Here is a 12,544-nt window from a genome sequence, read left to right on the forward strand (position 1 = left end):
AGCGCTTGATATCACCACTTTTAATTTTTGCGTTGGATTACGGGACAACCTGTATAAATACAGTTCTTACATTTAAGTTATAAACAGAAAACTAATTGTCAAAGTGCTTAGCAAAACCGGACTAAATGTTATTCAAAAGATTCACCACAAAGACTCCAAAGTGTTCCTAATCACGCCTCAAACATTCAAAATCTTCATTAAAAACCATTCTGTAGAATGTAATCAAAGCAATAGGCAATAGGTGCGCATAGTTATAGATAAACCTGTGTAATTTGGCCTCTTTAATTTTGCCACAACTTGGATAAATATATTGGGAACAAGGTGACCAGTGGGATGCGAGAGTTCATCCCCAACTGGCCATGATCAGCCGGCTTAGCCGAAGTTACTATCGTTGACGCTATAAGGCGATCAAAACCCAGTCTGGGTCTATAGCGCCACTACAGAAGAGTGACAAAGAGAGCTACGAAGCGCAAGCAATTGTGATGTGGCTAGATACCCAATTACCCAGTGCTACAATCCGAATCAAAATTCAAAACCGCGCTCACTCTTAATCCGTGTTGACATAGATTAATTAAATAAATAAAGATTGGTAACTCAGTACATCGTGTAGCGACCTACTTAACGCGAGTTATCGTCGCTGGTACCTCTTAGTTTTCGAGTTATTTACAGATGGCGCTGTTTTCAATGTTGAAAAGTGCCACCTAGTGAGATAATAATTAATTACATTGCCGAGTAACCACATCTGAATATGATTCAATATTTTGAGCCGGCGGCACCTCGTTTTTTGGCTTAGGGGTTAGAGTATCTGACTTGCATTTTTGAGATCTCAGGTTCGAGACCCAGCTCCGGTTTTTTTTTAATGTGTTTAAAAAGAATTATGTTGTTGTTTTTCGCTTTTTTTTTTTTTCTAGTTGAATATTAGAAAAATAAGTATGATGTGAAGTTGAATCATAGAAAAGTAAGTATGAATTGTTCGCGCCTACTTGTTGTGTGTTTGAATCATAGAAAAGTAAGTATGAATTGTTCGCGCCTACTTGTTGTGTGTTTATTAAACCCATAGGCCCATAGGGAGGTACCTATCTACCTACTCTACTCTCCAATCACTTATGTGACGTTGTCTCTTTCCAAAGACCGATGTGCAAGTTTTATCGCCCTTTACTGTATTTATATAAATTTATCGGTACCCATAAGTATTAAAAATCTTTATTTAGGCACCTACAGCTATACAGTCAAGGAATTTGATTCCCTGCCCATTTAATTGAATCGTTGTTAGAAATACGTATATAATATTTTATTTTATTCCATATATATCTTTGGTTATACTTACCTAGTATTGAAATGTCAAATTACTTAGCACTGTTTTTGACATTTCAAATTAACTCGACCAAATTATGTAGGTTGCTTATAGGCGTGTCGTCCGAAACTAAACACGTGTTTCTAATTTAGTAGCGTTGCTAATGTTTTATGCATCAACATCATCAAAGCAACGTCTTCATCTAGCTAGATCTTATGGTGAGTTTTCTGTACTACATATATTAAACCTTAATCCGTTTTCACCTTATCCGATCCGATATTGGATGTCGGAAGGATTTCAATGGAAAAAATCCAAGATGGCGACTGTAATGTATGGGATATCGGTCCGAAATCTGATATCGGATCGGATAATGGGAAAACACACTTCAACACTTCGCACTTGGGTTTTCATTTTCAGATTATTCGACCCCATATCGGATGTACCAAAGATATATTGGATGTACGAAGGATGTCAAAGATGTATAGGTCCACTGTCCATATCAGCAGAGAAAATAGAATATTTCAATATATCTTTGATATCAGATCGGATAATGTGAATACGCACTTAGATGAGTAAGAAATGTATTTCTCGACTGTACTGGGTATTTTTATTAGTAGGTATATCCCAATATTATGGCAAATGTTCAATCCTCTCTCGCGCGGCAGTCGTGATATGTAGATGTGCCTCGGCCGAGGCAATGCGTGCGTTTTCCCCGGCCGCGCAACCTGGAGCTTTGGAGCGTGAGCACATTGTCTCGCGACGTGTGGACCCGGCTAATAACGAGCAACAAGTGTACAATTGTATGGCCACTAATTTTAGTTAATAATGTGGTCATGCAATTTCGCATCTCGCTGCTGTGACTTAAACGTTGATTTAGCTTTACGGAATGAATGGTACAGTTAAATTACGGAATGATTAAATAAAATACGAACACAAAAGTATTTTACATATTTTTTAATATTCTTAATTTACTGTTCAATTTGTTTTCCATCACATTTTTTTTGTATGCCTTTCCGAAATCAAAAATTTTAACTAACAGCAGCAGATCTATAATATATTTCTTGTGGAGTTCGCAAACTTTTTCATTACTCTCGTATATGTTGTATACATACAAATTTTGCTGAATGCATTGATGCATTTTCTTTTTTAAGTTAGGTTGGTGCATCAATGACTCAAAGTATTCCTTAAATATATTTAATGATGCGTCTACCAAATGCAATAAAGCTTCTGACGGAGCAAAAAGCTTGGGCGCATGTGCACTGGGGTACACTTTGTTTAAAATTAGAAGTTCGTGTTTTTCACGTAACTCTTCGTTTTCTTTTATTAACGAGTTCCGGCAGATCTCGCACCCGTATTTATCTAAGCATTTTTTAGCTAGATATCCAGCAAAGTATGCCACCGAACACTCCTCCAATGTTATTTCAGGAACCTGTTTTCCTGGCAGTTTCTCTTTTCTTTTTGGTTGATTCGAACAAGCGGCACTTGTGGTTTGTTCCGCAGTTTCCGCCATAGGGTTTAAATTTTCTTTGTCTCTGTTTTGTTCTAGTTTATTTTCTTGGACGATTTCGTTATCGATGAAAACGTCTTCGTCTGCCATGCAGTTTTTCCCGTCTGTCGTTTTAATGAGCGCATTAATGAAAGTGCTTCTAAATATTGTTCTTAGCACTTTGGCAGTGGGATTTCTGTTAAATCCAGATTTGAGCCTAAATACAGCAAATATATTTTCTAAGACGTCTTGGTTTAAACGGCTTGTTATTAAATATTTTATACCTCCGCTTGATTCCTCTTCAAATATTTGTAGTACTCCTTCAATGCTTTGCATAAATCCGTCAAAGCTTGGTGGTCTAGTATATGTGGTGTTTCCATTCTTCTTTTTCAATATTTTCTTTAATTTCGTCAGCAAATTTTTCCCATCTTGTAATGCCTGTCTAGTTCGATTTTGGCCTTTTGTCAGTGCACGTCTACACGGATTTTTTGATTTTAATTTTTTACTGTTTAACGCGTCAAATGCGTCGTTGATAATTTCTAGGAAATTGGCTGTATCTAGCGCTGTCTTACTCTTTAATTCTCCGGTTGCTACCACAGTTCTGATAGAAGCAGCTACAGAACGGCTCAGTATTTGAGCTGCCAAACTAACCTTCATTTTTTGAAAACTGTTAGGGCTAATATGCGTTGGCGTCAACTTGTGTAAACTCTTGCTTTTATTTTTTTTGTCAATTTCATACGCTGAAACTATGTCACTAAACGAGAATATCTTCTCGCCATCTGTGAAATCGCTAGTGAGTAGGTTATTTCTTATATTTTTTAATGCGTGTGGTATGTCAAAAAAAGCGAATATTTTTCTGCCATTACAAAAAAAAAATGGAGAACCATGTGACACACCTAAATCCTTCAATGCTTTTTGGTTTGTTGATATTTGATCCGAAACAATGGCTTTTGGCAGAAGTCCTATATCAAAAAGTTTATTTATTATCACTTTAATTAACAGAGTTAATTTTGTAGCAGCAACATTCCCTGCTGACAAAAAGTATGCTACCGGTACTTTCCATCCATTGTATAGTCCTCTAATTAGAAACACCAACACATACTTGGCCACAATAGGTGCCCTATCTCCTTTTCCAAAGTCTTGAAAACCTTCAAATTGATCAAATTTTTTTGAATATTCCAGCGAGCTCATTATTGACATCTCGTCAAATGCCAAAACACAAGATTTCTCTGACAGCGTAGCATTTTGAAATCGTTGTTCGATATTCTTGAATACATCATTTTGGATTCCAGGGAGACAATTAGTTTGAGCTAGCCATTTTCGTATTGTTGATGGCGATGCCAAAATAACCCCCTGACGTCTCATGTGAACATATGCTGAAGGAGATTTGTAATAAATTGAAAGACACAGTTCTCTTTCTGTTTTAGTCCATTTTCGTCTTGATTGACGCCTCCGTAATTGCATCACAGCCATCGTTTTTGCGATGTCATTTGAGAACCGAAGTGATTCCAAAATTATTCTCTTTTTTTGTTAGCTTTTAAACTCAAACGACGTATCTGTGACTGTTGCTTCCTGTTCTTGGCTTTTAATTCTACTGCAAGCTTCTTCAATCGCTTCACTTCAGGCTGATCGTCTTCGCCTTCAGATGGAACCCTTCGACGTTTATGAATTTGTTTGGTGTTCACTGGAGCATCTAACATTGACGAGCATGGTGAGGAGTTTTCTTGTGGTTGAGGAGGCAAGTCAATTCGTTTCCGATGGTAACATTTTTGTGGAGTTTTAATTTTTAAAACCTCTGGAGACTCGACAAGACCTAGAACAATTTAAAATAGTAGGTATACTTTCCTTTTATCCTTTTCCATTTGGCATAGCGTGGGACACCCTGTGTTTATTAATACTTTATATTTACTTATATGATTTAAAGAGAATAACTACATTATCATAAATCAATATAACCAAAGCCAATTGTCCACTATCACATGTTTATCATAGAAATATTTATATAATAGGTAACATGCCGTCCTTTTTCTTCACAGAGAAAAAGGGAGGCATACAGGTCTATGATCATATGTTTATGATAAACATATGATAGTGTACTATCAGCCTAAGCAAACAATTCTTACGTGTTGGTGTGGCTGCTTTACACTTTAGAGGCACAGCTGCAGGTAGAAGTCTGGACCTAAAGTTATTATTCGATACATCTTCAGTTTTGAAGTGATCCTCACAAATGTAACGTCTCTTCAATTCTTGGTGTGTCAAAGACGTCAGATTTATGTTACCTGAAATTATTATATGCTCGATGACAATCTAAACGCACGGAAGTGCTCAAACAGTTCCAGCAACAGGCCGCGCTCATGTCGTGCGCTATTTTTTACACGAACCAAAAACAGACAATAAATATGACTGAATGGGAAAAAAATTGCACTTAATGAATATATAATCCAGTTTTGTTTTCTGTCAACCCCTTTTTTGTTAAGAGAGGCACTGAAACTTGAGTAGTTTCATGTGCTCTGCCTACCCCTTCATGGGATACAGGCGTGATTGTATGTATGTATTTATCTATGAATATATATATATAAAATGAATAAAGAAACTAAGAATGCAGTATGATTCTTACCAGAATGTTGTATCCATAATTTTAACCGAGGTTCATCATTGACAGGGAAGGAAAACATGGACTTGGTATTGTTTGTATTGTCACAATCATGATATTGACATTTCAAAGGAGGCATAATGTTCTGAAAGAAACAATAAAATTAACTTATACGTACAATTTAGAAAAGAGAAACTAATCCATATTAAAAAAAATATTGATATTCTATTGATACTTACCGTAACCGCACTTAATATATATATATCAAATTTAAAAAGGCCACAAAGTAAACGAAATCCATTCGTCCGAAATGCTCAAGTCCGTTGGTCAAGCGCAGGTCGTTGTGTTAGGCAATAATCAAAATCCGGGGGCAAGCAAATCACTCAATTTAGCAGAATATCGGAGTCCGTAAGGCGTATACCACTATCGACAAAACAAAATGAGCGTGGGCGCAAGGATTAGCAAAGTAAACTGCGAAGAGAAAACAACTCGACTCAGCATAATATATTCTGTCAAACAAGTGAAACAAGTCTATCAGTAAATAAGAACTAAGAAAACTATAGGTATCCTTTTCTCTAGCACCCTAAAGAAAAGGATGCATATAGTTTTCTTATTTACTGACAGACTTGGTTGACAGAGATTATGTCATAATTTTGAAGTAAAGCGTAACATGCAGTGTTGCCACCGCGATTTTGAAGATAGACTGATGTCTGACTGATGCCAAAAATATGCTAAAATGTCACCTAAAAAAGACAAAGACGCTAGAATATATAAATAAATTTGTGTGTAAGTTTATAATGTCATTAATGTATAGTATGCAGAAAAATACACTTGATTACTTGACTGTTAGGGCTAATGATGTTAAGTTAGTTCCGTAAGTCGTCCCGTCACCAGCACACCGCACCCTCGTTGAGCTTTGGCAGCCTTACTCACCGGCAGGAACACAACACTACGAGTAGGGTCTAGTGCTATTTGGCTGCGGTCTTCTGTAAGGCGGAGGTACTACCCCAGTTGGGCTCTGCTCTAGAGACACAAAGCGGAATATCATTCGCTATGCCCTACCTCCTCCTGAAATGTATTCTATATATATCTATCTATTCTATCTATCTATCTATATCTATTGGGTTGGTAAGAAAGTAATGAGCGATCGATTGAATTCCACATAAAATTTTTGAGAGAGTTCTAGAATCTTCTATGGTCGAAAGTATATAAAGGGCGAGTCGCACAGTTTCTCGTCAGTCATTCACTAGCTGTCGCCGAGCTAATATAAGGAAGAAAATGGACGAATTAAAAGTGCATGTAAGGCATTGCTTACTATATGAATTTCAGTCTGGCCATTCAGCCGCCGAAGCAGTGCGTAATATATGTCAGCGTCTTGCTCCTGAAGTTGTGTCTGAGGCCACGGCGAAACGATGGTTCCAGCGGTTTCGTAGTGGCGACTTTTCATTATCAGATCAACCTAAGTCTGGTCTTCAGATTGATGTAGCCAAATTAAAAACCTTAATTGAAGGAGATCCGAGGCTAACGAGTCGTACTATTGCTACCGAGTTAGGCTGCTCTCATGTCACCATAGAAACACATTTACACGAGTTGGGAAAAAACTACAAATACAGTGTTTGGATACCGCACGAACTTGATAGAGATCAACTAAACCGCCGTGCCGATATCTGCATACAACTTCTGTCTTTTCGCCGCACATTCAACTGGTTGGACCATCTTATCACTGGAGTTGAAAAATGGGTCTTATATATAAATCACACACGCAAACGTCAGTGGCTAGCTCCAAACGAAAAAGGAATAGAGGCACCAAAAACAGAGCCTCACCCGAAAAAAGTTATGCTGTCCGTTTGGTGGGATATTCATGGTATTATTCACTGGGAACTCCTAACAAGTGAAATGACTGTTACCGCATCAATATACTGTAATCAGCTTGAAAATTTAAACCAAAAAATCTGTCAGAATCGTCCACAGCATGCTAAAGTTTTTTTCTTACACGACAATGCTCGCCCACACATTGCAAAAGTGACTCGGCTAAAGCTATTGGAGCTAGGTTGGAAAGTGATACCTCATCCACCGTACTCTCCAGACTTGGCACCTACGGATTACGCATTGTTCAGATCGCTAAGCAATGCCTTGAATGAAAAAAAGTTCGATGATCAAGCCCATCTACGACAGTACATAGCTGAGTTTTTGAATCTAAACCTAAGAACTTCTTCGCCGATGCTATTCATTCTTTACCAGAACGATGGAGACAAGTAGTAGATAACGAAGGCCGTTATATTTTTGATAAATGATTGAAATAATAAATTAAATAAAAATTTCAATATTGGTTATGATTGGCTCATTACTTTCTTACCAACCCAATATATAATATAAAGCTACAACCCGACTGACATTTTTCAAAAAATGGGCAGAAGGAGTTTTCGCAGGTGGCAGTGTTTGGTGTGGTCGTATAGAGGTTGGTCCTGCGACCCCGGATAGATCAGACCGTCGGTCTACCGGTTCCGGGTAAAAAAATGTTGGACGGCCTGGCCAAACGGCTGGAGTTAGCCGGGGAATGTCATAGAGGACCCTGGGCAGTTTTTGACGCCGCCATTTTTTTTTTCAAAATGGCAGTCGGCCATTTTGAAAAAAAAAGTTTTTTTTTGATGATTTTTCAAGTTTGTCGTAGAGAGCTCAAATTTTGGTCATAGAATCTCCAAGTGGCCTTGATTCGAATGAAATAAAAAAAAATTGAAAAATGCTACAAATGTGGGAAAACTGGCCACTTTTATTTTGTATGGCAACTTTTAAACCGTAAGAGATAGCCGGGGGGTGCTCGACCAAATGTCATACAAGTATCCGAGTAGAAAAAAATTGCATTAAAAAAAAATTCAAAATGGCCGACTTTTTTTTTTAATTTCAAAATGGTCCTAGCGCGCTGAGAACTCCTCTCCTCCTGCTCCTTAGAACTTGTACACTCCTTTTTACTGTGTACTTAAAACAGGAAAAGGGAATGTACAAGTTTCTAATGGGGTGGCAACGCTCATGTGACACTCTTTGAGTTGCAGGCGTCCATAGGTTACGGTGACCGCTTTCCATCAAGCGAGTCGTACGCTTGTTTGCCACCGACGTAGTATAAAAAAAAATAAGCGTTTTAATACAAACTGATTGACACCCCAACCATCAAAATCGGTGCAGCCGTTGTGATTCTATAAATTTTTAAAAATACGAAATATAGAAAATGTCCGCCATCTTGAATTCTAGTGGATGAAAATTGTGTTTCCTCGGAAGAAATCATTTATATTGGTCCCTAGTATCACTGTACAAAGTTGCTTGCTTTTTGCATAAAGTGCAGCTTTTTTGACCACAATTTCGTTTCGCCGTAAGCCTTATATCTCTTTTCGTTTTTGTTTCACTATTGATAGCTAGCCAAGGCGAGTCATAATTTTGTCTGTGACAAGAAGTGAGAGGAATAGTTCCCGTCATAGTTATCATTGTTATCAACAAACAATATTTCTTTAATCTTCACAAAACATTAAACTATTTGTTATAAGGGCCCGCGCAGACGGGCGACAAAGTCACTCGACGACTTTTTTGTCTCTGTCGTAACTCCTTGCGACAATTTCAAAGGTGCGCACACGGGAACGACAGCGATGCAACCACAGACTACTATGAAGATACTACGGACGCAACTTTTTCTTTTTTCATGAAATTAAGAGCCTACCCAAAAAACATTTTTGGTACTTCAGAATAAGTGTTTAAAAGTTTTGATGAACTCGTTAGAATTTTACAACCCGGCATCGTTTTCCATTCTTTTAAATTCTTGTCATATAAAGTCGGTCTTACCTCTACTTCTGAAGAATTGAAATTAAACGACAGGTATCAATGTCGACTTCAACAATCGGCATTTAAAATTATATTTTTTTCGAATAACAACATACGTTCGCCCAGGCGGTTGAGTGATAACTGTCAAAATGACAACCGACCGGCGACTATTTTGTCACCGTGTGCGCACTTGCATTGAAACATATAGAGAATGAGACAGTTACGTCGCAGGCTTGTCGTCACTCGTCGAACCCGCAGACAAAAAGGTTGCGTCGCAACGTGTGCGCACTTTCATACTAGCCCATAGACCGATCTCCGCAGACAAAAAAATTGAGTCACCCGTCTGTGCGGGCCCTAACGCATACTTTGCAATTCGCAGGAGATACCAACGCCTGGACTGGCAACACCGACCGGGTTAAACGTCAAATTCAAGCTTCGTGTTAAATCATTTCAATAATGTGTTATAAATATTAAAAATGTAAAATATAAGGAATTACAGTGATGTATCGTATTTTAATTAAAATGAGAAAGTGTTATCATAAGTTTTCATGCAGCCTAAGAAGCCAAATATTGACGAAAAAACTACGCCAACCGTCAACGGAGTAGCGTTCAAGATTTAAAATTATAATTAATTAGCGTTTTTTACAGATGGGTATAGCTTACTTAATATTTAAGTGTAGTTTTTCAGATTATTTGTCTAGAACTAGTAACTGTCATAGGTTATTTTTGTGTTTTCTGTTTGTAAACATTTGAAGTACATAATAGTATTTTAACTTCCATATTTACATTTTCTTTGTTAAACCAACTCGAGATAATAAAACCTTACTCACTGCTATCCCGTGTAACTTGCAACAAAGTGAATTACAAAGTTTGTTATATGAAATCTTGTTAACAAAATCAAGGCTGTGGTTCCATATTCTTGTATGTTAATCACATTATATCCTGTTATAAGCCCTATTTAATATATTTTAACAATACATTTAGGCTTCAATATCTCACATGATGAATAATGTTACAGAACAAACTAGCAAGGTTACAACACACCGGGATGTGATGGTGGCTAGAATGAAACAAACACAAGCCTCAAAAATCAGCAATCAGCCAACCAAGATGTCAAGTAACACAAGCCTCAAAAATCAGCAATCAGCCAACCAAGATGTCAAGTATGAAGACCTGCAAGGACAACGGGATGACCTCTAGGCAGTCATTGATCGGTTCCAGCAATGCCAAGAGATAAATGAGCAGGCATTACAACGCATCCGGGACCTCGAGCAGCAAATGCAGGAGTCGGATTCAAAATGGTATTGCAAGTATTGCTCCGGGAACTCCGCTCTGGCTGAAAACAATTTAAGTATATTTGCTGAATATAATATATTTGATTTAGATGTGGTTCATGACAGTGCATCATGCTCCCCAATGAAAGACCCTGTAGATTTAAAACAGTCTGTGCACATAGAGGGCGGCAGTGATCCCAGAGTGACGTTGAAAGGGTCAAATAAAATTAAAAAATATCTAAAGCTAAGCAAATTCAAAATACATCAAAATGTAACAGCTGCCTTAAGCGATGAGCTTCTAAACTGTCAATACCAACTTGACCTGACAGCACAGGAGTTGAACCATCGCTCCGATGAATTTCACAAATTAGAATTGAAACTAAAAGACCTGAATAATAGGTATGAACTGACAAGTAAAGCATTACACGAGTACATCTTTTGTGAATAACGTTCTAGATCCATCGAGCGTGTACCCTGTGTGCATGGACTCGCCTGCGCCCGCTTGTTCGAGCCGCGCCCGAGCCGGCTTAGCCCCGCTCCCACAAGCCCGCGCCCGTGCGCCGTCGCGCCGGCTCCGTCGCCGTCGAGCCTTCTGCAGCTGGCGCTGTCGCGGCTGGCCGCCGAGCCTCCTGCAGCTGGCGCTGTCGCGGCTGACCGCCGAGCCTTCTGCAGCTGGCGCTGTCGTGGCTGATCGCCGAGCCTGAGCCTCGGCCGCCGGCCCCCGCCGCCGCTCCGCCCCGCGGCGGCATTATATATATTTTTTCTTTAGTTGAGACATCAAGAGTCTTTTAAAACTCTAAAGTTATTTTAGTTATTTTTTATTTGTATCAGTTCGTTTCTTTTTTCTTCATCATGTATATTTTTTTTATTTTTTTAGATATACCTTGACACTTAGAGACTCTATACAGTATCTCTAACATCTCTTATTAAGCATAGTAGCTTTGTACTTTGTATAATTTATTGAAATTAATTTCCATAGAGCAGTCTGTTAATATTTTCTTTATGAATACTTTTGCATGTGTATTTTGAAAAAAAGTGGCTGAGGCGTAGGGTTAAAGCCGGCGTAGCTTTATTTGACGTTCATATCATTGTAATATGCCTACTTGGAAATAGTGCATTACGATACAAGTGCGTAAAAATCGACACGAGTTACGAATTTCCTTTTCGCACGTGTATCGTACGACGTTTTTCAGTACAGATGGCCCTCCGAAGTTTAGACCTGACATATACTCGTAATGAACCACTTCTCGCACTAGTGCGTAAAAAAAAACACCATCTGTACTGAAAATAAATATTTCAATGCATTTCAACACTTAGCATGATAATTAAGAAACTTTTCAAAGAATTTAATTAATAAAATTGACTTATAAATATATTGTTTTATTCCACATTCATATATTTAAAAAAATCGATGATGAAATGATGAATGTTGATCATAAATTAGCCGCAAATCGTACAACTTCTGTCTTATTCTGATAATAGTGCCATCTGACTCTGTCGTGCTGATATATGTAGCTGTTTGTGGTAAAACATTTTTATAGTAATAAAAATAAAATAATCTGAAAGTAATACTTCCGTCTTAGTGCGTTTTCACATTATACGATCCGATATCGGATGCAGGACCGATATCCCATATATTTAAGCCGCCATTTTTGATTTTCGTCTTTGAAATCCTTCCTGACATCCGCACTTTAGGGTTGTAATATTTTGCCTATTCTGGGATGTACGTCCAAGATAATTTAGAATAATCGTTAAAACTTGTGCAAAAAAAAAAAAACAAATACTAATGATAATGAATGTGCATATTGAGAGTCAAGAGTATTGTACGCCAAATTCTGGCAGATTGTGATGTTACAAAATACTAACCCTATCATCAATTCATCATTTATAAAGTCGCCGTCAATAGAATTTGTGAACAATGTAAACAAACCTTGTACGTTGTCAAAATGTCTTTAATTTTCATTCTAACTCATCAGATACTGGCTAAATCCAACCTTTGAAATAATAAAATTGTGCTAAAATATTGATATTTTGTATAATGGTTTGTTTACATTGTTGGCAATTTCTATTGACAGCGATTTTAACTACTC

At 37.8% G+C, this 12,544-nt stretch overlaps 1 protein-coding gene across 1 annotated transcript; it reads right to left on the bottom strand.

Annotated features, from left to right (window-relative positions):
- Positions 1 to 4,294: 4,294 nt before the first annotated feature.
- On the bottom strand, positions 4,295 to 6,348 carry LOC125235598 (THAP domain-containing protein 8-like). The gene is made up of 5 exons (XM_048142196.1): positions 6,307 to 6,348; positions 5,613 to 5,796; positions 5,398 to 5,518; positions 4,904 to 5,059; positions 4,295 to 4,593 (listed from the first exon to the last, which is right to left on the bottom strand). The coding sequence occupies exons 3-5, from the start codon at positions 5,510 to 5,512 to the stop codon at positions 4,295 to 4,297; spliced, it is 570 nt and encodes a 189-aa protein (XP_047998153.1). The 5' UTR covers positions 5,513 to 5,518; positions 5,613 to 5,796; positions 6,307 to 6,348.
- Positions 6,349 to 12,544: the final 6,196 nt, after the last annotated feature.

This window comes from Leguminivora glycinivorella, chromosome 17 (assembly GCF_023078275.1).
Source record: "Leguminivora glycinivorella isolate SPB_JAAS2020 chromosome 17, LegGlyc_1.1, whole genome shotgun sequence".
Taxonomy (NCBI): domain Eukaryota; kingdom Metazoa; phylum Arthropoda; class Insecta; order Lepidoptera; family Tortricidae; genus Leguminivora; species Leguminivora glycinivorella.